Here is a 25,549-nt window from a genome sequence, read left to right as displayed (position 1 = left end):
ACCTGAGTCAAATAATGAGGCCATTAGCAGGACTCTGGAGAACTTGACTGCACTTAGGAGGTGATTCAACTATTGGATTCAAGTGTGTTGGACCAGGGAGACGTCTAAGAGTTGCAGGACACCGGCCCTCGAGGACCAGGATTGCTCTAGACAATGTTCTGTAGATTCTCTGTGGGGTTCAGGTCAGAGGAGTTTACCTTCTATTTAAGACATCACTCTGTGAACATCCAGGTTCTCTATCAGTGACCTTTTGTGGCTTAGCCTCTTTGTGGAAGGAGTTAGTGACTGTCTGCTGGACAACTATTGAGTCAACATTTGCTCCTATAGTTGTGTAAGGCAACATTTCTCTACTGAAAATGATTTTTACTGGATAAATGTGACATTTTCTGGCTAAAAAGTACACATTTAAATTTTCTTTGGCTCTAAGATTGAATCATAAAAATTAAAAGAAAAGGACTTGAAGTATGTCACTATGTTCAACATATCTGAAATTTTATCTTTCAATTTTTGAGTTAAACATTTAATCTATATTATTTTTGTACCAGTTAAAAGATGAGTTGCTTAATGCACAGCACACTTTTGTCATTTTCGGTTTCACTGACATCTGAAATGTGGCCGTGCGGAAGACGACCCCTGCAAACAGTTTCTGGATGATGTCATTGTGAAACCAGAGGTGTTGCTTTCACAAGTGGGCGCTCAACTGGCCTCCCTTATTAGTGATATTTTTATATAAACATACTTATAAAATAGGGAAATAAATCGGCTCTCAGGATTTTTTAATATGATTTAGACCTTTCTCCTCTTGCTTAGACAGAAGTGTTGGGGATTTTCTTTCAGTGAAAGAAGATAAACAGCTATAAAGCGACTCATCATGGGACTAATGTATCAGATCCTTTTTTATTCAGTTTGTTTTATTGAGTTTCAACTTTTCTTCCATTAGATGTTTCTCTGACAGCAGTGTTACAGCATGCAACAATTTGCTCTGTCCTGGACTATGATTTATATTATCTTTCTTTTTCAAAGCATCAATTCTCTGGATGATGTTTACTGCAGGTCAGAGATTCACTGCAAACTTTAAAAGCCTCACATGAATGATTTACTTACAGACTGAATCTGCTACATTTTAATTTACAATACCATTTTAGCCCCTCACATCTTTAGATCCTTTTTTATTAAAAAAGCTAAGGTGCTAAAGAGCTTTGAAGAAAAAGGCATTTAAATATGCACCCAGGACTGCTGCGAAAATACCTGCAAATTAACGAAATGGATCATTTTCAAAGAGCTCTACCTTCATCCTTCCTTCAACACCTGATTGTAAATATTTTGCCTAATTTGCTTTTAATGAAGCTTCTTAGCTTTGATTGCAAAACCTGTTGGTTTTCAGGAAGTCTCTTGGAAAAACAGATCTCAATTAAATCAATATTAACTCAATTTCTACCATGTTTTTTAATCGTAATGCAGGCTTTCAGCTGTGTCTGCATCCTGGTGTGGGTTTGGACTCCATATAGACTTCCCCTTGTTACTGATGCCGTTTGTGGTGTTTGGGGATCGAGGTGGATGTTCCTTTGCAGGACGTAGTCTATTAGGGTATTTGCTTCTTTAAATGTTTTAGGATATTACCATAATCAAGAACATGAGTGGTTTTTAGTGAAGTAGTTTCTATGATTCTAATCTTGAAAAAAGGAGGCCATGTCCCTGATGGGAGCCTAGCTCTACTGTGTCAAGGTGAAGACAGACCTGATCGAAAAAGGTCAAGTCCTCAGATCTGTGACCCATTTACATTGCAGATTTTGACTATTATCATAAGGTACTGACTGTAGACAAAATAAAAAGACACAAGATCAGTACTGCTATTGTTGTGTTAAGATGACAGGGCCATCCCCAGGCTGTTACCACAACTTCACATGTCCTCATGTTTCTAGTATTTCTTTCACTGGAAGTCCAGGGACGAGGTTAAACACATGTAAACAACCTCTGAGTCAATCAGACTCAGCAACCTCGTTCTGTACTTTCCAACACCAGTTACTTCCTCTATTGTTACTTACTGCAGCTGCTAATGATAACAGAAACTCCACAGATAAAATTATATTATTACAATTAACACAACAAGGCCAGAGATTTGACAGGCATGCTCATAAAAATTAAAGCCATTACTCAAAAGCCTTGGTGTGTAAGACTCCTGACACCCATTCTTCCCAGCTGCAGATCTCTTAGTGCATACCACTCATTGGTCCAGATATGGGAAAGGCCTTGGCTATGTCTTAATTGCTTCTTTTTCTCATCAGGTTCTGGGAGGTTTTCTTAAACTTGGTTTAGTTACTTCTTCTGGCTGTGTGCTTGATTTACTACCACGGCAGAAGGCCTTCGCAGCCCATGAGATTACATGATAGACTACGTCTGAGCCAGAGCTTAATAACGGGAAACATTTCAGCCCTCTGAGGTACTTTCCAACAACAATCACTGACTCTATTGTCATTTAGAGGGATACTTCAACTGCTAATGAGACAACCAACTCTATAGCTAAAAAGTTAAAGCAGGGGTCTCAAACTCCAGTCCTCGAGGGCCGCAGTCCTGCAACTTTTAGATGTGCCTCTGCTGCACCACACCTGAACAGAAAAATTAGGTCATTAAGGCTCTGGAGAACTGATCTACACAAGGAGGAGGTAATTAAGTCATTTCATTCCAGTGTTTTGTACCTGTGGCACATCTAAAAACTGCAGGACTGCGGCCCTCGAGGCCTGGAGTTTGAGACCCCTAAGTTAAAGCATCAAAGCTAATAATTTAACAGTTACACTGAAAATAATCATTGATCTTTATGATATGCTTGTAAACACATTTCAGATTAAGAACTGATGTAAAGTACTAGAAATAGCAAACAAAAATATTGAAAATGGTTATCTGATTAGCTTTTATTGAAGAGATATGAATTTCCGTACTCTGCCACAAGGTGGCGACACCTGGCTGCAGTTTATAAGAAAAGAGGATGAAAGCAGGAGGATGAGAGCGAGTCGTCTTCATGTAAATGATGGGTTTTGGTTTTCTAATGTCTGACAAAGACTCTGTTGTTTATATCTAAATGGTTCCGGTTGGTGTTGCTTTGTTTTGTTGTTCGGGTCCCTGGGTTCAGTCAAAGTCTTCCTGTGGGTTTGATAAGCGTGTCGTCCAGAGTGAACCGCAAGCAGAAGCCTGAGAGCAAATTCTAATAAAAAGTGGTGTAAATATTCTGTATAAGTTGATTAAACTGAAATAAAAGTAACTGCTGCCTGGTTCTACTCTACATATTACATCTAAGAATATAGTTGTTGTGAATCAGGGATGATTGAAGCAGAAAAAAGGCTCAATATTCAGATTTTGTCTTTTTGTTAAAACTTGAGTATAAAATTTGCTTTAATCAATAGGTTTTTGAAAATAAGTCTCATTGTTCTAGTAGGTGAAACTTTGTAACCTTTTCAGTTTGTAGAGTCAAATTAGACTTTACAAGTCTAATTTGTAAAGTTTGCAACAAGTTGGGTGTTCATATCTTTTTTGAGCTCATTCCCACCTATTTCTTCAGATGCAGTTTTAGATCGGCAATGTTTTACTTTTAGATGAATGCGTTTATGTAAATCTCGATAATTAAATATTTAGCATGACATAAAATCATAGTGGCTTTGAAACACTGCAAAGAAGACTTGTGTAGATAATTTCAGTCCTGTTAGGACCTTTAGTTTGACATATTCTGTACATATTATCGGAAACAAAAGTCAAATGTAAAAAATGCTTTCCATTCACTCTCAGCATTCAGTCTTGAGTTTATAGCTGCTGCCAATTATAGAAAATCGTATTAACCAAATGCATATGAGCATAGTCTCTCAGAATATTAACAAAACAATAAGATTGAAAGAAAGGCTGCCGGAGCACTGAGAGCAACACAGAAGGAGCTGCAGGCATTTTCAGATATAACTAATTACGATCTACATGTGACAACAATCCTGCATTCACCACATATCTGCACTCAGGGAGTAAAGGTTCAATTCAGATTCTTCAACACACAGGAAAACATTTCATCATCTACCATTTTCCAGTCCTGCTGAATGCCTTCATCACTGTAGAGGATGTAGTCGATCCGGCGTCCATTGCCCTTCAGTGGGATTTTCCGGCCCTTCTGACTGGTGGCAGGACACTGGTTCTTACTGGGAGGGAACACCAGGTATTCCTTCCTCCCCTCTTCGTTCTCCATCACTCTGCAAGGACAATCAGATTCACTCAGTTACAGAAGTGGGCTCACTGCAGGACTTAAAAGTATGCCAGACTAAGAGTTTGTGTGAGCAGAAAATAAACATAGCGTGGTTTAACACAAGTGACAACAATGGCTGCCAAAATGTTTAACATGAAGTGGAAAAAAAAGAAGTTTGACACAGTAAGTTTAAACCCATGTGAGACTTACTTTTGTAAACTTTCAGGTGAACTGACGTCATCGTCATAAAGGCCACTGGGATCCAGCAGAGTCCCTGCAGAAGAAACCAATAAAATAAAAAAGGCTGAAGTGTAGACCTGTATAAGTGGCAGTCTTACTAAACCATGTTCAATCTTTTCAATATGCATAAACATTTAAAATGTAATTGTGTTTTGCAGTTTTCTCCTCGCAGAGTTCATGCGCAGTGTTCCTGTTGGTGATTGGTTGAATCATATACCTGGCAGGTTTCGGTCTGAAGTAATATTTTACCTTTACCAACATCTTTCTTTTGACTGAAATTAATGTTATGGACCCAACCTGAATTTGAGAAATAGTATGTTGGGGGAACTAAAGATCGGCACGATGGCAAAGAGGCCCTGGAGCTCATCACCAATCATAAACATAAAAATACAACATGAAACATGCAAAATATCATTAAAATAATGGTTTAATGGCTGTAATGCCAATAAAGAATTTTCCATGGATTTCATTGATCAACCTATACTGTCGTATATATAGCAGCAAATCCGGGTCAGATTTTGAGACGTTGTGGACTGCCAAGCAGACGTCCGTCCACTCCAGTTGCGTAACACTAAACCATCTCTGCATCCTCTTTATCGATCTGAGGCTTGCTTTGCAATGTGGCCCTCTCTGTGAAGTTCAGTACTTTATCTCCAGAATAGCTTTCACAAAAGCAACAGCTTTTCAAGAGAGGATGCTGTTCAGTGGGTCGCTATCTGCCTTCGCAATCCTCAGACTCCAGTATTCTCTCATACAGCGGCGAGATGTGACGGTGAGAGGAGAGATGAGCACTCAGACGTTTTTCACAATGAGGCTGAATAACGTGATGGAGGCGGCTCCATATGAAGAGAGAGTCCAGTCAATTTACAAGTGCTCGGAGCTCTTAAGAGAAGTGGATGTTTGATGTGCAGACAGCAGTTTTCACAACTCTAAGAGGAGATTTTTACGATTACTGGAATGAAGAGGAATGAGATTTCATGTGGGAACTTTGTGCTTCACAGAGTGGAAGTTATTTACACCTCATCTGGGAAAGTGCTGCTACTCAGTCTTGGCAAATGGAGGGTTTTTGTACCATCATGGTGAAAATATGTGTACATCTTCTGTGCTTTCAAGAAGAGAAGCAGCCAGATGCTGATGATGAAAAGCACTTGACAGTCATCAGCGAAGTCGGCACTATTAAAAGCAAAAGTTTGGAAGAAACATCGTATTCTTCAAAACGATGAAGAATATGTTTTATTATAGTTTGTGTCAGCTTACTGACTGTATAATTTTTGACAATTTGCAACCAGGCTTTTGCCAACTTCTTTACATGTGTTTACCATCCCTTACTGTCATAAACAGTTCAATGTGAAGGTGAAGACTCAAAAAGAGGAGCACTGGGTTCAACGTCTCTGTATATCACATTATTCTAGAGTCAAATGTCACAGGTTAGCATTAGCTAAGTCCAAACTGGGTCAACAGCAGGACAATGATTCCAAGCACAAGAATCCAAATGTTCCATTGGTCCAATTCAAAGTCCAGTTCTTTAAACAATTTTGGCTTAGCTTAGGAAAGCTCAGAGAAACAAAAGTCTGGAACCCTCAACAAATGACGATGTTGAGTCGAGCCGTAAGGCCGTACGGAAAACTGCTGAGCGTCACTGGGTCTGAAGGTGGTTCTGAAACATGGATGTATTTCGATTTTTCCATGACTGCAGAAGAGTTTCTCTCTTCTCGGTGGTCAACGTGACCTCAGTTTCTCTGAGCTAATGAATCCTGATGTCATTCACACTCTGCGTCGCACCGGAACAGAGAAAACATGCGTTCTTTCACATAGTTTCCACCCACACTTCCTCATTTCCAACAGAGGCCACGGTTTCTGTTCTCGTTGGATTGTTTTCCTTCCCAAAGTACATAATGGGTCACAAAAGAAGACGGAACTTAAAACCAGGGAAATACAAATAAATACCGGATATTACTGTGAAAAATAGCGACATGTTAACTCCAGATATGGTTTTAATAAAGTACTGACTCCTAGTGACTGTATTCTGAAACTCATAGGCCAAATGTTGAGGCTGTTCTAAAACGAGGGTTATCCAAGGATTCAACAAGACTGACAATGAGAAAGCTTTGCAAATTCAGTAAAGATTAGAAAGAGAACTTTAGCAAGTTCTCTTTGATTATTATTTCTCAAATGATTATTTGGGAATCATTTCTAGTGCAAAATTCAAAAATAATATGATAAAATAGTGTCACATAAACACACAATTAATATGTGTTACAATGGTTAATAGAAGCTGTGATCACAAGAACAACCCTGGGATGTTAAAGGACCATGAACTGAAAATTGCTGGAGCACAAAATCTGATTGTCCTCAAGAACATCACCAGGGATTAAGAAACTGATGACAGAGCAAGGAGTCATCTGAGAAAAGCTTAGATTAGACAAATATTGAACTTTTTGTCCACAATTATGTAATCAAATTAGGAGGATTTAAGGTTAAGATTTCAAGAGACCTAAGAACACCTAAAATCAGGAGCAAGAGAGGAGAAAGATCCCACAGACAAATCAAAACAGGTGGTAGAATGGATAAAGCATCCTAACATGAAGTGTATGGACTGGCCTTCCAAAAGCAAAGAATGAAACCTCACATCTCAGTGAGACTCAACTACATGAATGAAAAATGAATGGATGAAAAACAGCCCACAATAAAAGCTGAATCTGTAGCAGAAAAGCAACCAATTTTCTGCAAAGACTGGTGGTGTGTCGATATTATATATGATTTACTGTATGTTGTACATTGATTTTGCACTGGAAAAAGATCAATTCAAGTGAGTCATTAATAAACAGCATTGATCAAAAATTGGGACTGATAATGACTGCAGATAAACTTTTAGGTTAAAAAAATGTCAATTAGAAATTAATATGTGATAAAACACACCTTAAAATGGTTGACATGTTCAACTCATAGTCATTTTGCAACTTCGGGTAATATTTTGTCCTCCAAATCTATTAGTTGGTATTTATCTTGTCATTGAATATTATTTTATGAAGATAATTTACCTCATCTGACAAAAAAAACTCCCTTGACTCATATTTACTCATTTATTTGGCATTTATTTGCCTAATATGAACTAGTCAGTGCTTAATTTGTTGTTTAATTACCAAAAACAGACATGTTGGTGAAAGTTTTAATTCTTGCAGCTTCAGTCAAGTTACATTGATTGTTTTTGAAAGCCGTCTCATGCTTGCTGATGATAACAGGCTCTCACAGCAGCTGTCAGGTTTGACTCTTCTGTTGCTTCTTGCTGCAACACAAATGTTTTTATATATGCCAAGTCTTCTTTGGATTACCTTTGTGAAACATGGTAATCTTCACCTTCATTGATTCCTCTTTTCTCTGCTCCCGCTGAGCTGCTACAGAGGAAACGCAGAGCCGCTACTTTTCCAGCTTGCTACAAAAATGATAAATAAGCTCTTCTCCAAACAAGCTCTTTCACTCTGTCCTGCCCACACTGTCCCCGAAATACCGCTGGCCTAAATAATGCTTCACATCCAGACCAAAAGCCTCCCGTCTTTGCGTCACTAATGCCCATGCATCAGCCCTGCTGTGCTGGTGGTATTTTAATTCGCATCCTGATTTAGCCCGAGGATGCAGATTGCGGTCCGCTCTGCTCTGAGCCCGTTTGCTGCAGCGACACCTGGGATTGTGGATGTGTCATAAGCTTCGGGTGACACTGAAATCATTGTCGGCGTGAGGCGAACTTGAGTGGATGTGTTCTTACCCAGAGCCCACGGTTTGTCCTCCCCTGGCCCCAGGCGACATGGGTCCTTGTACTGAGAAAAAAGTGTGTGCTGCTGCTCCAGTTTGTCTTCTGGAAAAGTACAGATACACAAACCAACCGTGGACGTTAAAATAATAGTCACGGCTCGGAATACACCGAAAACTTACTGCAAAAGTATTGATTTACATATGATGTATTTTGTGGATCTTTTTAAATAAAGCTTTAAAAACATTTACACCATCAATCAACAGTAGATGGCAGCGAAGGGGAATTTTTTACTTTACAATTTACTTGGCACAGAAACATTTTTTTTATCTTGAGTCTCTATGTTATAGATATATGTTCTAATTTAAAAGAGTTTGTGATAAAGTAAGATGAATGTGAGAAATCCAAGTATGTTTAAAACTACTCCTTTTTAAGCTTTATTATTATTTGCTTCTAAACATAAATGCGACTCAACAAATACACTCCTCTTAGAAATCTTCAGACTGAGGAGAAGGCTGTAATTATTCAAATTTCACACAGTTGGATTATAACCAGGGTTTAAAGAAAAATGCATCAATAAGAAATGGGAACAAGAGATCCAAATAAATTAAAAATGCAATAAAGAGTAGACAAACTACTGAAAACTGCAAACAGGTTGGCTATGAGCCACCAACACTGAATGGACAGAGGCAGTAACTGATTCAATTTAGTGTTGTACTACTTGTACATTTAGCAGTAATTTTACTGCACCAAAGTTTTTATTTTTACTTGAGTACTATTATTATGAAGAATTTCTACTACTATTTGAGTAAAATGTCTGGCTACTCCACCCACTGTGTCAGTAACTTCATTAAATGAAATATAAACATGTTTCAACCACAAATGCATCAGATGGACCTCTAATAAACTGTTAAAAACAAATGAGATTCGGTAATAAAAGTGTTAATCATTGGCTTTGTTTTAGTCACTCAAACTACTGAAGTTAATCATGCTCGACTGCTCCATGTTGTAGTTCTGCTGACTTTTACTTTGAAGGTTAACGACATTAACATCTGCACACCTGAGAGACACCAGGATCGTGCTGGCGGATGGGATACAGGATGTAGCTCTGTGTACCTGAAGAGCAGTTATCAAAGTTGAGGTCTCCCAAGATGACATCGAAGGCCACCAGGTCCTCCAGCACCTTCTCGCCTTCAGGGGACTGGGATGAGGACTGGCGAAACTCGGCCCCCCACTGGAGGAGGAGGTCCAGCTGCTCGCAGCGGACCGACGAATCGCCTGGATGCAAACGAAAACCACCGGAGCATGTTTGTCCACTCTGAGCTAAAAACAGGCTCATCCAGAGGCTACTATATCTGCTTTAGTTGTTTTTTTTTCTTTTTCATGTTATTACATAACACAGGAGTTAGAGAGACTGTTAGCGTGTTTGTTAACACCGAGGTCTGCTGCATCTATCAACTGCTGCCGGTAAATCTGAGGAGGGAGGAGGCGAGCGGCAGAGGGGGAGGCAAAGGGTGAGAGCATCGGAGAGAACAGATGAACAGTGGAAGGTGTGAGAAACAAAGACGTGTCAAGATATTGGAGGGCGAGTAGGTGGCTTTGGCTTTGATTACTCTGGGCCGCAGCTCAGTTCCATGTGAAATGTTTGTGTTTTATCAAAATTTACACAAAAAAAAATGTAATAAAAAAAATGGAAGAAACTGAGGAATGTGGAGGCGTGTTTGTTGTTAAATTGCTTGCGAATGTGTTTGAACAGGAAGATTTAAGGGAAGAAAACATTTAAGTGAGACTTGTGCACTCATGAGTGAAAATATATTTATTTTTTCTTTATATTTAAGTTTTTGAAAAGCTTTTGGTCGGTGTTGAATTGTCAAAATTCAGCCATGCTGAATATCACGCAGCTTTACGAGGTTTATATTCAAATTTGTTGATAGAATCTAACAACCTTTGTGGGAATATCCAATTGGATGTAGCGCTGAGTGCTGCTTTCAGAACGAAAGAGTGTTGAAATCTCACCAAAATCTTTTAAAGGTATTAAAGATCAATAGTTTATTATTGCAAACTTTTATTTAAAAATAATGATAATTTGGCACAAGAGATAAGTCTTGAACTGTTATAATCCAGATTATCGAGAAAAATCAGAGCTCCTCTCGGGACCTGACAGGAGTTCTGATTTCATTTTCTTTCATTTCTCTCACAGACATTAAGCATACATAAACTTCAGATGAAATAATATAAAGTATAAAAAGGGACAGTATCTGTCTGTACAGGTGATTCCTTATAATAGAAATGAAAATAGAGGCACTGTGAGAATGGTAACACGGTAAATAAATGAAAGAAGAAAATTCTATGGTATGATTGACAAAAAGAGGTGGGAAACAGAAATCTGGAGTGACTTTAAGTGCATCCACATGTGTGCCACAGTTTGTACATATCTGAGAAGCTCACAGGTGTGCAGAAGAAAACACACCAGCTGCTGCTCACTTGAAACCCCCCAAACCTCCACTCAGGCGCTGAATTATTAACTTCAGTTCATGCTCGGTTACAGATTCAGTCTGCCTGCATTTTTTGCTCGACTCAGAAAAAAATTCAGACCTGTGGTCTCACTTCTTTCTTCTTTCTCCCTCACTCACATCGCAACCCCCTTCACCTTAAGAGGGGGGTTTATCTGTGGTGTATCTTTAGAAGCAGCCCTGATTCTGCTATATTTAGGCCTGCAACAAGCGTAGGAGAAGCCCAGAATAGCAGGAGAGGGAGGGGGTGGAAGGGTTGTCTTTGGTAAAAAATGAGCGTGGCATTGACCGGGAGGCTTTAAATAGGTCTGTGTGAGGCAGTCGCCATGGGAACAGCAGACGGAGGGTTTAGACGCACTCGTTTAGCTAAATTTCCGAACGTGAAGGCAGACATTGGTAACAGACATTCAGAGCGTTAAAGCAGCTTAGACCTACATGCAAACAGATGGACCGCAGAGTAACTGAGCAGCGGCTACTGTACCTTCTATGGCGTGGAGGTGCGTGCAGGTAAGGTATCCCACCACCCTCTGCTCCTGATGGGAGGTGCCCACGTGAACCTGCAGGGACGAGACGCCACACAATGTCAAGGAAACCGTTCTAGCAGGACCAGCATTGTTTTCTACCTCAGCAATGTAGTAGTTTGTCTGTTGAATTAAGCCACACAGGCTTGTCTCACTTAATTTTCCCCTTTTCTGACACATTAACTAACAAAATGAATAGATAATCTGAACTACTTGTTCATAATGTTATGCCTGAATGGTTTATGCTGCTGCTCTCTCTCTTATTAAATGTCCCTGATCAAGTGGCACCTCGACCACACATTTGCTGTGGCAATCAGCAAGTTTCTGTCTGGATATTTGACCTCTGCCCTCAGGAGAAATTCCAGGTTAATGACATTGGTCGATTTCCTGGCACAGACGAGGCTTTTAGGCAAAGGTCCAAACATTTTCAACGAGGTTGGTACTTTGGGAAGAACATTCCAGTGCTGTAAAAACCTTTTGCACTACGAAAATTCAAATACTAAATAATTTTGTCGATTTATTTATTTTTGCCTGCTCTGCAATAAATTAAATAAGCAATATCTTTATAAAACACAACATTTTGACATTGGTCTAGAACATGTGCCTTAATAAAATAAAAGGTATAGTTTCCTGTTACTTGGGTCAAATTCTTTCTAAGGTTATTCCCAGCAGCAAAGCTGAGAACTTTCTTTGAAAACTCCTGCTGTACTTAGTGACGTTTAATGAGTGGCTATGTTCAAGTCTGTTTTTGAAAAAAATAAAAATATAATAAATAAATGACTGAACGTTTGAGACCTCACTTAGTATGAAATTAAACTAACATTAAACATGGCTTAACACAATATAATAATTTTCCGTCCAAGAAGGTATAGATCTGAGAAAATCTTATCCAAAATAATTACAAACAGACCCATTCTGCATCAGCTCCATTTGTCAAAGGAACAAATTTGTCCCAATCTTCAAAATTATCCCACTGGCTGCAAAGTAGCACTAAGAGTCAACATGGGAAGTTAGCTTGTGGATCCTGAATGGCACCAGCAGAGCATTATGGGAGTTGTAGTATTAGTAAAAAGACGTGTAGCAGCTCTTTAATAATGGAGCTAAATGTTCAAACTCGAACTATTTTGCCCAGAAGAAAGGAAGTTGGTTAGAAGGGTGAGGAATAATCTGGAAACAGTGAAGTCTCTATCCAGAGCAGCATTCAAATGCTTTTCTCCTGATCCTGCTGCAGCCTCTTTGCATTTTCGGCTTGTAGGGAGACTCTCTCAGTCACTGATTGTGCTCTAATTTGTCTAAATACTCGCTGCTGCAGCTGTGATATTAGCATGTTGCAGCGGAGTTGATTGATGTTGCATAAAAAGCAAAGCTGCAGTGAACTCTGCTAGAAGCCTGCTGCCTTCTCTGAATCCTGATGTTCCTGCTCCAGAATACAGATACAGATCTGCTTTATCTCAGTCACATGACAAAATTACAATTTGTGGACTCATGTTTTTCATTTATTTGGTTGAAACACAAAGCTAAATATCCTGTATTATTATAATTATTATTACTTTCTTTAGATTTTTGTAATGAAGCAAATTAAACCTCGTATTCATGTCCGATCAGTTATCTGAGTGTGTCTCTCTGCTTATGTATATAAATGGTAGATATGTGATAATGCTAAGGTATAAAAATAATTAATAGGTAAGAAAATAGAAACCTTTTCCAAGAATGTTCTGAAAAATCTGTAAATATCAGCTAAAGTTATTAAAAAACAAGTACTGCTGATCACCGTTTGATCTGCTCTTTCCCCAGAAACAATGGTACTTCTGACATTTTGTGCAGGATTATATATTATCTGGGGTGCTGCTGGGACATGAAACATTTCTTTTATCAGCACTAAGCAATGCAAGCTGAAAGGTTGCTACACTAAAAGTAAAACTGTGTTTTCTTCTGAGAGGATTTCAGGAAGATAAGCAAAACAGGACGACTAGGGAAAAATAAAATCCAAAGCTTTTCAAGAGTCATTTGCAACAATCGGCAGCTTGACTTTAGTCAGTTCGTTTCACCAAAGAAACCCCAAATAAATAAATAAAAATAAAAATACGAGCTGGTTCTATCAGAGACAATAAACGACGCTACTGAGGAGGTCATTATTTTTAACACATCCTCATTGCTCTTCATACATTTTTCACTTCAATTTCTCCACTCCACATGCAGCAGACATGGAGAGCAACGTCACAACAACAAGACATCACTCTGGATTTAATCAGACACCTTCAGCAGCAGCGCTAAGAGTCCTGGAGGAGAAGCGAAGGTAAGGACTCGCAGCTCTGAAGTGTCGGTGGGTGGAAGCAGACTCACGGTGATGAGGAGGAATAAGGGCTGCAGAGGAGAAAAGGGAAGCTGTGATTGTGGGGTTTGAAGCGCAAAGGCGTCTGCATGAAGTAGGTCTGTTTCAAGAGAGATCAAAACAGATCGCTGCTCGGGTTCGCAGATCAGACGCAGAGCTACAGACAGGAGCATCTCGCCAGGTAAGCTGAACGTAGAATAACAGCAGAGCACCAAACAAAATCACGGAGGACTTCTTAAAAAAGCTAAACAACCTACATTATGTTCAACAAAAGCTTGTAAAAATCTGCAACAGTCTGGCAACAGTTGAATTTGACTAAATCAGAAAATGCTATTTGAAATCCACAGATGCTGCATGTAGCTTTTATTTATTCATTTATTTAGTAGAATAGCAGCTGACCTACAATAGTGTCAAATAAATAGAAAACCCTAAAGCAGCCTGCTTGTTTCTTCGATTACAAAAAATTTGATCGATTTTAACAACTATGCAAAAGCCAAATGATAAAATGAGATAATTAAAACTGAGGAGAAGATATTTATATACTCTGTAAATTGCAATAAAGCAATTCCTTTTTCCAGTGAGGAATAATTAGGAAACATCCACGTTTTGTTTAAAAATCACATCAGTAGTGCGTTATTAGAATATCATTACATCTTCAGGGAGGTTTGCCCTCTGAGACCTGTAGTTTGGTGCTCCTGACTGTTGAAGTGAGAGTGAACACCAAGGTGAGTCCAAACGTTTGCCTGAGGCCTGAAAATGGTCACCAGAGGGAGACAGGCATTGGTCACAAACAAAATACTGCCTTTCATTCGGACCTTAATATCTTTAAAATGATGGAGCAACACACAGATTTATGCACCGCAAACCAGCAGAGGCAAAACATTGAGTCCATTTTATTTTTGATTTGTAGTTTCTCAGCTTTTCCAGACATTTTGTACTTGCTTTGACAACTAACAACTTAACAACAATTTAAGGCGTACTATACGAAATGGACTCCAACAATTGTCATCTAACAACAACAAGATTCTCTAACCTTTCATAATTTATAGCTCTTAGCTTTCTTAAATTCGGATCAGAGTTACAGCCAATGTAAATATTGTGTTATATAAAACATTTTGAAAACACTGTACAAATAAAAGGAATTGTATTTTAGATTGCAGCACTATCATGAATATATATTTTCCCCCCTGCTCCAACAAAAGTGAAAATATGACTATCTGGAAAATAATTTCAACAAACAACTAAAATTAACATTTTAGAAGGTTTTTTTACAGACTCACTGAAAGTGAGATTTATGTTGTCAGTGACCTCTGCTGCCCATCGTAACTCTAACCAACCAGTGCTTTAGAGGTCCTCTCTTAATTGAAGCCTTCAGTACAGTGGCAAAAAAACAAAGAAAAGGATAAATTGGAAAGGAAAGTTTTGACAGGTCTACATTTGACAGGTTTAGCAGAGATTTTCGACAGCCGGGAACTTGTTGGAGCATTTTTCCTGTCAGCTCTGGAAACATTTTGTCGTTTGTGTGGAGCTGTGAGTCTGTGACAAATCAACAGGTACCAAGTTTGAGAATGGTTCCTAAGCTAATGTTTATCCAGATTTGTTTTATTCCAGCCACAAGTGAATGTATCTAGTGTTTTTAGTTTAACCCCATATTCAGTAATTTTATTTATTCACATTATTGTACATACAGTAAATATTTAAAGTCTCATTACAAATTGTTCAGGTTTGACATTTTGCTATGTGTTTGAAGAATTTTGTTTGAACCGATAGTATCTTCCAGCAGTGACGGTCTGCAGGACCCGGCATAACGGTTGAGATTATTGTTAGTAAAGCCTACATACGAATAAAACATTATTGCACTCGCAAAATTAAGCAAAAATAGGGGGCAAATAACAGTTTTTCTAGTTTTACTCACAAATTTGTCTAATGATAACAGCAGCCTGATCATCTGAAATAATAAAGCCTGATTAGGAAAAAAAAAAGCAAAAACACAATCAATCTCTAAGCTCTTTTTCACACAACTTGAAACAACCAAGAAAAATAAAAGCATTTGTAAACTACAACACGAGAATGAAGCATCTTTAGACCAAACAAAACAGAGCATTTTCTCTATGCTTCGACAACACAACTATTCTCTGATCTACCGTCTCTCAGACTTCAAAACATGCTTCTTTTCTAATGTCTCGTTGACATACATAAAAACATTCAGAATGCACAAATGCGTCTTACATAACGAGTCGAGAGAACAGGGTTTTCTGTTCTTTGAATTAGCCACAGTGTTGAGGCAGCCTACAGAAGAGTGGACATTTATTCAGACAAATTGAAGACAACTGCCAACAGCAGGCGATATGATTTGGCTTGATGTCTGCGAAGAGGCTTTCATAGAAAAACCCTCAGAGCCACAGGAAAGCATTAGCTTAATTAATCTTACTGCAATACCAAACACAAGCCAACTTTTCAGGTTGAAAACACTAAATAAACCTCACAGCCCCAGATTTCCCACTCAACATTTAAGTCTCTAATTCAATTACTCTTCATGTAACGAGTGTTTAGGGAATGTGGGTGGCATAATGCAGAATACTCCATGTTGCCAATGGTATTCACTCATCTATCCATATTGTTGAATTCAGACATTCACTTCCCTCATCTCCATTCCCACAAAATCCAGTAGCTTTATGGAAGAATGGGTCGCTCTTGGGACGTTGATGAATTTCAGCATGATATAGGATGCCACCCATGCATCAAGTCCAGCCATCAAACATCCTAGTTAAGCAATCAGTTCTTAGTGGTTTGATGACACGTAAGCGATTGCCAATCAGGGATGAAGGAGTAGGTCACCTAAAATCATTACAAGGTGTTCATAGGAAGCCACATTGCATAGAGAGCTTCAGGGAATGGGGCTCAATAGGTGTGCAGATTTACTTCACCAAGTGCAATGCAAAGCATCAGACCCAGTAGCATATAAGCATCTAAAGAAGTAATGCTTTGTTCCAAGGGATGAAGAGTCACGTAACATTTCTCTGGTTTCTGCTGCTACAATAATCAAACATGTCTGAACATGCTTGTTTCTTCCACCGTTTGAAGTTGCACTTTTAATCTGACAAAGCTTAACCTGTGGCTTTAGCAGGTGCATGCTCAAGAGGGATTATTTATACAATTATTTTATTATTTTTATGCAGTTACCAACAGATGACACATAAAGGAGAATGGGGCCAAGCTATGCAAATTTAAAGCAACGATGGAAAGCCCTGCAGGAGCTGGCTTTTCACCTGTAAAGAGTAAAAATGTTGTGCTTCAGATATAATAAACAACTAAAGAAGAAACGTTGGCTTCTGAGAAAGATGAACCCAGCAGATCAGGTATGGTTTTAGGTTTCAGAAATAAAGAGTAAAGTGAAAGAGATCCCTTTCTTTTTCTCTCTATCCATTTTCAATCTACAACATTAAATTACCACTTAAAAAGGTTCATGTTCACACATCCTTTTGTTTACACTCAAAACTGGATGTAGCTAAAAGATTTACCACTTAATCTAGGAATGAGGCTGGTATCTTGGTGTTTTTTGACATCATTTAAAAACTGGGTTTGTATGCCATGAATAAAAACTGAATTGTTTTAAATTTAGCTGGCAATGTAAATGAGTGCCACGGCTAGATTTTATTGTAAAAATCACTACTGTTTTTCTCTCTGAGTAATATTTTATTTTTTAAATTTTGCTTTCACATTTTTAAGACTGAAGTGGTTATTTTTTAGAAGATGATAAGGGAAATGCTTCTATCTTTCCTCTCGTTTAGGTTTGCATTAAGATGGGAGGAAAGGAAAAAATATATATATTATCTGGTTCAAATTCATATAATTCACTCCAAATAAAATTTTAATCAAAATTTAATACAATAAGAGATTCTTTTGGTGTATCTCTCCAACTACATCTCCATTCCTACCTGTTCAGTTTCTCTTTTTCTCCTCCAGTGCTGTTCTCTCCATCCACATGCCACACTATGTATTAATATTTCAGGGGCTTATTCATGCCTCAATAGGTGTGTGTGCACCCTGAAACTGACAAGAGGCCTGCAGGGAAGTTTCAGTGTGTATATGCGCACATTCGTGCTCATAAGGAATGTTGGACAGTAAATATGTGTGCAATCCAAGAGTTAAGGTTATGTTGACATGGTGCCAAGGATTTTTAAAGCTCAGAGCCTCATCAGGAAACAGTTTATGCAAAAACAATATAATTATTCAGTTCCTCTTTTCTCCTCTTCTGCTCAGTATAAGCCAAAACCCCCTCCCAAGAAGTATAATTAACTGGATTTCTTATAAAATAATAGTAATAAAAAAAGAAAATGAGTCAAGGATGGGGGATACTGAAACTTTCCAAGACTTCCTCTCATTACGGAGCATTGAGACAGAATCGAGTGGAGAAGAGATGAGCTGTGAGAGGAGATTTCACACTCGACGCCAACCGAACCAGGCAAGTCTGATTACAAGAGCTCTGAGCCTGCCGTAAATATTTGCTTTAACTTTTATCGTCATATTGGGGATGAACAGAGATTTCACTTCACATTACTTGCATGTTGATTACTTCACTTGAAAATTAAACAGCCAATTTGTTGCCAGGAACAACAGGAAGCAGAGCAAAGCTGGGAAGATCATGATTTTGAACTCTAGTATTATCCACATTGTTAAAAAGATGCCTGCACTAAATATAGTAAATAGTTAATTGCAAGCTTTTCACATACATATAACCCTGACATAAATAAATGGTCGAATGGCTTTTTTGCATTTTGTTACTTAAAATAAACAGCGTGCAGTAAGTATTCAACGTCAGATGAAGTACAGAGTAGATTAAAAATTAAAACAACAATTAATGAATTAATAATAAACAAATTCAGAAATTACAATATCAGAATTGTGATCACATTGCCAAAAGTTCAGGTCTTTTGGTGAGGATTAGCATATCCTTCCTGTGCATTCCTGGGTTTTAAACAAAACACGTTTGGGAATCAACCTCAATAATAATAATAAACAGAAAGTGCAAATTTCCGATCCTGATCTATGTGCACTGCAAAGAAAATGACTGACGGCTCTAGTGACAAAACATTTTGTGACCGAAGAGAAGTTGCTCCAAATCGGGAAACCCATAAAAAACAAATCGAATAAGACGAGACAGAAATAAAAGCTCCATGTCAGTGGATACACGTTCCACTCAAATCTTAATTTAATGAAGATAGACCAAAGAAAAAATTGAATCCTGACCAAACTACAGCTTCTGACTCTTGGTTAAAAAAAAAGCATTACATTAAAACATGAACCTTCTTTGCTTAAATGTTGACATTTGGCAGATATTTTTCACAATAAAATATGCAAATGAGAGAAACAAAAAAGCACTTTCAAGTCTCAAAGCAGTGACCTCCAAACCCCCAGATGCCACCACAAAAACTTGCTGCAAGGATCCTGCTCTAATTGGTTTCATCAAGAGTATTGCTCAAATGATGCAGATCAGAATGACTGAAGTTAAAAAGACAAAAAGCTTTTGGAGGAAAATGGGTTAAATGTTTGTGTTGCTGTAAGAAATGTTCCTCTCGGTTGGTGAACTATGTCCAAACTAATTCTCATGGATTCCATTTTTGTCTTGCCTTCAAGGTCTACAGCTTTAGTTCTGAATGTATAGCTGACAAAAAATAAATAATTAAAACCTGTTTTACTGGAAAAAGGACTGCGTAGACATCAAACTAAGTCGCATGTCGGTATTATCAAAGTTTCAGAGAGAAAAGATTCAAAACCTCTCCTGCAGAAAGTTCTTTTTCTGTCAGATTGACCAACTTTGGTTACAAATCGAAATCTTTCAGGTCATTAAATCTCTGGGGTAAGTTTTTTTCTATAGCTTTTCGCCATCCGTCGTCTATTTTCAGATCTAATTTGTAGTAATGCATTTAAACTGTGTATTTACTCACAATCACGTGTGACTGCTCAACCACGCACTTAATAGCTTCAAATAATTATAAGGGGATAAATGTTGAGACTGGAAACGCTTTAATTATGGGGTCCAGCTTTGGTGCTCTCTTCCTGTCCATGCTGCATTCCTCTTTGGGGAAACATTTTTAATTAATATTCTCTCTCTTCCTGTCTTTCTCCCTCCATCTCTCTCCATCTCACTTGTGTGTCACAATTCAGATTTATGTTGCTGACCTGCTGCTGCTCTCCAGGTAAACACATCCACGGGGAAATCATCAGAATGTCGGCGCCCCTTAAGTTACATTTCCAACCCACTGGCATCAAACTCCGAACCATAAATTGTTCCTAATTGGAGCGAACTCATTAGGCAGAAATTGCCAGTGATGATCTGGGTAGAGCTTTGACTTAATGTACTCATTTTCCAGACAGATTTCACCAACCCGACTGCCAGATTGAAACAAAGAACCACAACTATTACTCAGAGATCATTTTAAAAATTCAGCCTGCCCAAACTTTGGTTGTGGAAAGGTTAAGACACAGTTCTCCAACTCCAGTCTCCCAAAGCTACCTTTCTCCATCACAGCTGAGTCATATTAAGGGCTTGTTACCAGTTGAATGACGAGGGAATTCAATCATTTGATCCGAGCGTGTTTGAGCAGGAATGCGTCTAAATGTTGCAGGACATTAGCTTTTGAGGAGCAGGAGACCGTCGGGTTAAGAGTCTGGTTGCATCTTCACTAAATATTTTCTGCTCACTGATTCTCTCTCTCTCTTTTTCTCCTCACAGCTGCACCCTCTTTCCGATCAGCCACCTGTCCTTTCCAGTAATCAATCTCTCCTCATTTTCTTTCACTTCCTGTTGCTGTTTTACTGTTGTCTCTGTTCCATGCTGGCCCATGTCATGTATTACTCTGAGGTGGTGTGCGTCTCACTTATTTTCCTCGTTATAACTTCTCGACTCATCTCCAGTGGGTATTTGCGCTTGTTTCCTTTAACTAAAACCTTGAAAACTACTGTGGAGCACGACACGACCTGGTCTAATGTCTGCGCCGCTTCCTGAAAAATCAAAGTAATTTCCCCATTTGGGCTGCAACGTCAGACCCGACTGGTCACTGCTGCTCCCTGACTCACTTGGCCGAGACTCAGCTGGCAGTTGTGTGAAAGAGACCTGACCATATTAGACATTAAATATTAAGGCGATCAAGGCAAACGGCTCAGTTTATAAAGAAGAACAATTCTCCCGGTTGTAAAGTTGAGTGAAAGCTTTTGAAAGCCTTTTAAGCTCTAACAGTCCTTCCTAAATGAATTATCAATAAGTGATAAGCATGTTTTTTGTGAAGATCCCTGCTGACCAGTCACACTGAGGCTGTTAAGCCTGATGTTTTTTTGTTTATTTTTTTGCCATGGATGAGCTGCCACTGAAGCCACCAGACTCCTCGGCATCACACCCAGGACCCAAATATGATGTCTTTATGATATCGGACCCACATGACCTCACCATACAAGTTCAGGAAATACTCAAAAAAAAAAGGGAACTTACAATCTAATACTCATAATAGGTGGTGCACTATTTTCTTGGCTCACCTTAAGGGATTTTTCCAAAACCGCTGCAAAGACCATCCACATCCGAGATGATTTTTAATGCTGTTGTTTTGCCGTCACCAGTTTAAAGGTGGTTTTGTCATTTATATAATGAAAATGTAGCAGGAAGGAAGCAAGTCAAAGGATATCCACGATCCATGCAGTGTAACTTTTCAGGTTTAAATTTAGTGAATATTAATCTAATTTTATAAGCATAGTATTCACTTAACTAATGGGTGTAAATAATTGATAAATCATTTTTACAATATCATTCAAACAGGCTAGGTTCAATTAATTTTCTATGTAATCAGAACTGAAAAAAAGAGAGAAATGAATTGTAAATCACATGTAGAAAGGACACTGATGCGCCACAGCAAACACGGCAAAGCATCAAAAAACAAAACAAACAAAGGAACAACACTGATTGTTTCATATGAGAGAACAATCAAGTCATCTGGCGAGTACAAAGACAAACACAGTGTGAACATCAGGTGCCTCAAATGAACTGTATCTAATGAGATGCGTCCCAGCTGGCGGTGAAGTGAGCTGGGGGATCAGTGCGGGAACGAGGGCTTCACCTTGGAAAGTTGCCAAGATGTCTGAAGGATGAGGAATAAAGAGCAGACACATGAAAGCCTGCAGCTGGCCGAGAAACAGGCGGCAGATAAGCGGAGTAATATAAAACCGGAGCTGATCGATACAGCAGAGATAACATGCAATCAGAACACTGAGAAGTTCTTGCACTAACATTGACTAAGAGGGTTGCATCTAAACGGACTTTCAATACAGTCTGAATAAGTACAAAAATACAGAGGACTTTCATTTTTTCAAGAGTTTAGTTTCAGGAGCTGTCAAGCAATAAAGTTTGAACACAAAGAAAAGAAACAGTATAAGTAAATTATGTTTTGCTTTCAAATACTATGAATTTAAAATTAGTGTCAGCTAAGACAACATTTCTTTTGGTAGACTGAAGCAAAATATGGTCAGAAATATTTCAAATAAACTTTAATACTTAGACTGGACTGGAAGTTTAATGATTTTGTTTTTTTAAGTTAAAGGTTTTGAATGTGAGCTGGCTTACATAAAACTCTTCAAGTAAACACCAAGCAGCTGCATAAAAATGCTCAAATTTCGCAAAACTTGTTACTTTGGACTTGATTTATGCACCAGCATAAAAGGTGAAATCCTAAAGTTTTCCTGACAAAGAGACAGATTTGCACAGGAGAAAACCTGAAAGCCATTTCTGGAATAAAGTTGTGGATCTGATTGCAGATTAAAGACGAATGTAGAGGTTTAATATCTCAGTCCTTGTGAGACCAGTTTTGATTTTAGGTTATAGTTGCATCTGTTGTGTTATTTATGTCGGAGCAACAATATTTACATCCCTCTCACTTGAATGATCAAAAAAATCAGTGAAGCTCAGATTTCGAGCATTGTCCTAACCTCCTGCATTTGATTCTGGACATGCAGCAGGAAATTCAGTTTGACACTTATTAACTGTGTGGCTGCTCCTCAGCTTTCTACTGTAGGATTGTGAATAGTCACATGTATTCCTTTATTTTGCCTTCATTTGATGTTACCTTGCTTTTCTGCTTGTACATGCAGATACAATTTGCATACGTTCTTTTGAACTTTCCACACATTAAGTTAAAAAGCGGTGTGGGTTTAGTTATGAGTGCAAAAGTTGATGCCTCTACTTACTCAGCAAGAACAGAGATGCTTTCTCCTCACCAGCAACATTGAGCCTTTTTTAAAATAATATCCTTTACTGTTTAATGTTTTTTTCCGTGAAAATAAGAACTTCAGTAAGATTTGTCTGTAATAAAAATTAAAGGAAGAATCCTTTAGGTAGCCATTTCACCCTGATGAATGCTTTGTGAACAGGACATATTAATGTCCTGTTCACAGGACATTAGTGCAAAACACTAAGTTTGTTAAATACTGATAAGATTCCCATCTTAGCAGAGAAACAATACTTTGAGCGATTGTCGTTAATTTGCTTAAATTTGCCCTTGTTCCTAAATACCATCAGAAACATATAGAGGAAACTACCATCGCTTCCCACCAACAATCCTTTTATTTGAGGTGAAGCACTGTTGTGTATTTACAGTTTTAGAGAGATGTGCCCACGTTGTAGCCAGAAATACATCTAAATTAGTGAGAACTATTTTGTTAAACAGAGCTTTTTCTTCCTCAGCAGCTTGCTCTGAGACAACTACCTGCCAGCTGGCGCCCAGCCGACTTGTCAATGAGACCTGGAGGGACCTTACATGCACGGAGGTGGTGAAACAAGAAAGTGAAGGCAGCTTTTGAGAGCTGCCGCCGCCGCAGTCAGCAGGCAGCAGGGAAACAGGACGAGAATGTCAGCGTGCAAGCTGTGATGGAGTGTGGCTTCATAGGATCCGGGGCATGTAAGGTGTGCTCACGCAGGTATTCACCACCCACATCTGGTCACATAATGCCAACCCAGCCCCAGCGGGGACTGGAACTGATCCAGCTTCACGTTCTGTCAGAGTCACAGCATGTGACTGATTAATGAACCCGCACACTGTCAAAACGTAGCACTTGCACTCAATAAATGGCAGACATGCGGCACCTAGCCTTAGCTTCTGCAGAGATCCAGCGCACTGAAAAGCTTTTAACTCTGCACCGCTGCTTTTATCCAACTGCCATGAGTTTGGTTATTATACAAAGTAACATCGACAGCTGGTAAATGGAAACAGAAAACAACAAATATGTCCAGTTTAGAAATCCCATTGTTGCGCATGGAGCCTGCAGTGCATTAGCAGGCATAACATAAACCCATTGTGCCTGATGGGCTGGCATTTATGCATTAAAACTGCTAAGCATATAGTGAAATATACACAAGTTCAATGTAGAGATGAGCTGAGTGATTCTATAACTCATTACCTAGCATACAGTCCTCTGCACATTGTTTGCATGTCTGATAAAGATGCATAAAAAGATAATAATGCTGAAAAAGATAATCACTTATTATCTTTTTTAGCAACATCATAATCTCAGACCAAAAAAATCTAAAAACCTAAACATCTAGCATGAATAAAAATCTCAGAGTAGGAAAAATAACAATATTTGTACAAAGCTGCTGGTGCAGCAATAATCCAAACAATTCCTGAAGTAAATGTAACCAAAGCATTTCTGTTAAGGGTCCAATTGGATCGGCTCCAATTTCCTCAATTGCATGTGACCTGCGAACAGTGAATACTTGCATGTGAACTTGATCTTTCCACTGTTTTTTTTATCAATATAAAAGAGAGGTCTGAAAATTAGCCATTGTCCCCTTTTTTATGCTGAGAGGGTTGATTGATAAACCTTGTTGTGCAAGTTTTGTTTGTTTTTAAGATATGAAAAATGAAGACTGAAGGAACTCATTGTTTGTAATTTAGCTTATTAATTTAACAGTATGAACAGCAATGCCCTAAGTGTTTCGATTTTATTCAAGAGCACTTCCTTATGTGCAGATAAGTTTGTGATGTTTCACCGAGGTTGGTCAGTGTTTTTCAGTAAAATAAGATTTGAACGTTGAAGCAGAACATTGAAGATCGGCCCATTTCTGTTAGCCACTCCTCAAATGAATGTGCCATGGAAAAGTTGCAAATCCTTGACATTTTAGTATTAAGTCCTTTATTAAAGTGCTAAATGTGGCAGAGAAAAACCCAAATGTGCAATGCACCAATTTATTGGCAAACGTGAAACCCGAATGACATGTTTATTTTTGCTTTCACACTGTAGAGATCCATGCATTAGTAAGGAGGACTCACTCTAAACAATGACAGATGTGCTCTGTGTGTGAATGGACGTGGGCGTAAAACGTGTATTTTTACACATCTGCCAAATGCTTCAAAAGAGTGACGGCTTTCAAGCACCAAAATGTAGTCCAACCATCTCAGCAAACATGCATTCAAATTGTACATCGAATGAATCTAATAACGTTATTATAAAAGGCGTTTTAAACCATGAAGAAAAGAGATAAGAGATCTCTTTCTTATCTGGTAAGATAAGAAAGAGAACGTGGGTTTGAAATGTGCCATTGCACAAGAGTCCTTTGCAACAATGGGGACAATACAGTCAGCTAGAAGGTCATTCCAGACTCTTCACTTCTCTCTTATGCACTCTTTCATAAATATCACAGACTTACCAGATTAACCAAGTCATGGAAATGAAAAGTATAGTTAAAATAGCAACATAGAGGGATCAGGGTAACAGATTTCCGCAGCAGCAGAACCAGAAAATTAGGCTCACTGAGACATTCATATTCAAATTTAGCTCAGTTTTCCTCCAAAAAAAGAGGAAATGTTCACAGCTAAATCTGTACAGGGAGTTAAAAGACCAACTGCGACTTGAAATGACTCCAAGAAAAGGTAATGAGAGACTCACAGCTGTGTCAAAGCTTCTTTAAAAGGAGCACACTCTAAATGTAGTCATGTT

The 25,549-nt window shown here is 38.5% G+C and overlaps 1 protein-coding gene across 3 annotated transcripts in view; it reads right to left on the bottom strand.

Moving 5' to 3' along the window:
* The window catches only part of smpd3 (sphingomyelin phosphodiesterase 3), a 65,526-nt gene that overhangs the window by 2,615 nt on the left and 37,362 nt on the right, over positions 1-25,549 (bottom strand). For all 3 annotated transcript variants that reach the window (XM_023324594.1, XM_023324600.1, XM_023324598.1), the window contains 5 exons: positions 11,199-11,274; positions 9,321-9,482; positions 8,220-8,309; positions 4,427-4,490; positions 4,055-4,223 (listed from right to left, as the gene is read on the bottom strand). In XM_023324594.1, coding sequence (XP_023180362.1) covers positions 4,055-4,223; positions 4,427-4,490; positions 8,220-8,309; positions 9,321-9,482; positions 11,199-11,274 — 561 coding nt within the window. The remainder of the gene's footprint in view (positions 1-4,054; positions 4,224-4,426; positions 4,491-8,219; positions 8,310-9,320; positions 9,483-11,198; positions 11,275-25,549) is intronic.

Source organism: Xiphophorus maculatus, chromosome 2 (assembly GCF_002775205.1).
Source record: "Xiphophorus maculatus strain JP 163 A chromosome 2, X_maculatus-5.0-male, whole genome shotgun sequence".
NCBI lineage: Eukaryota > Metazoa > Chordata > Actinopteri > Cyprinodontiformes > Poeciliidae > Xiphophorus > Xiphophorus maculatus.
The sequence above is the reverse complement of the archived record's forward strand: the minus strand, read 5'-3'. Positions and strand labels throughout refer to the sequence as shown.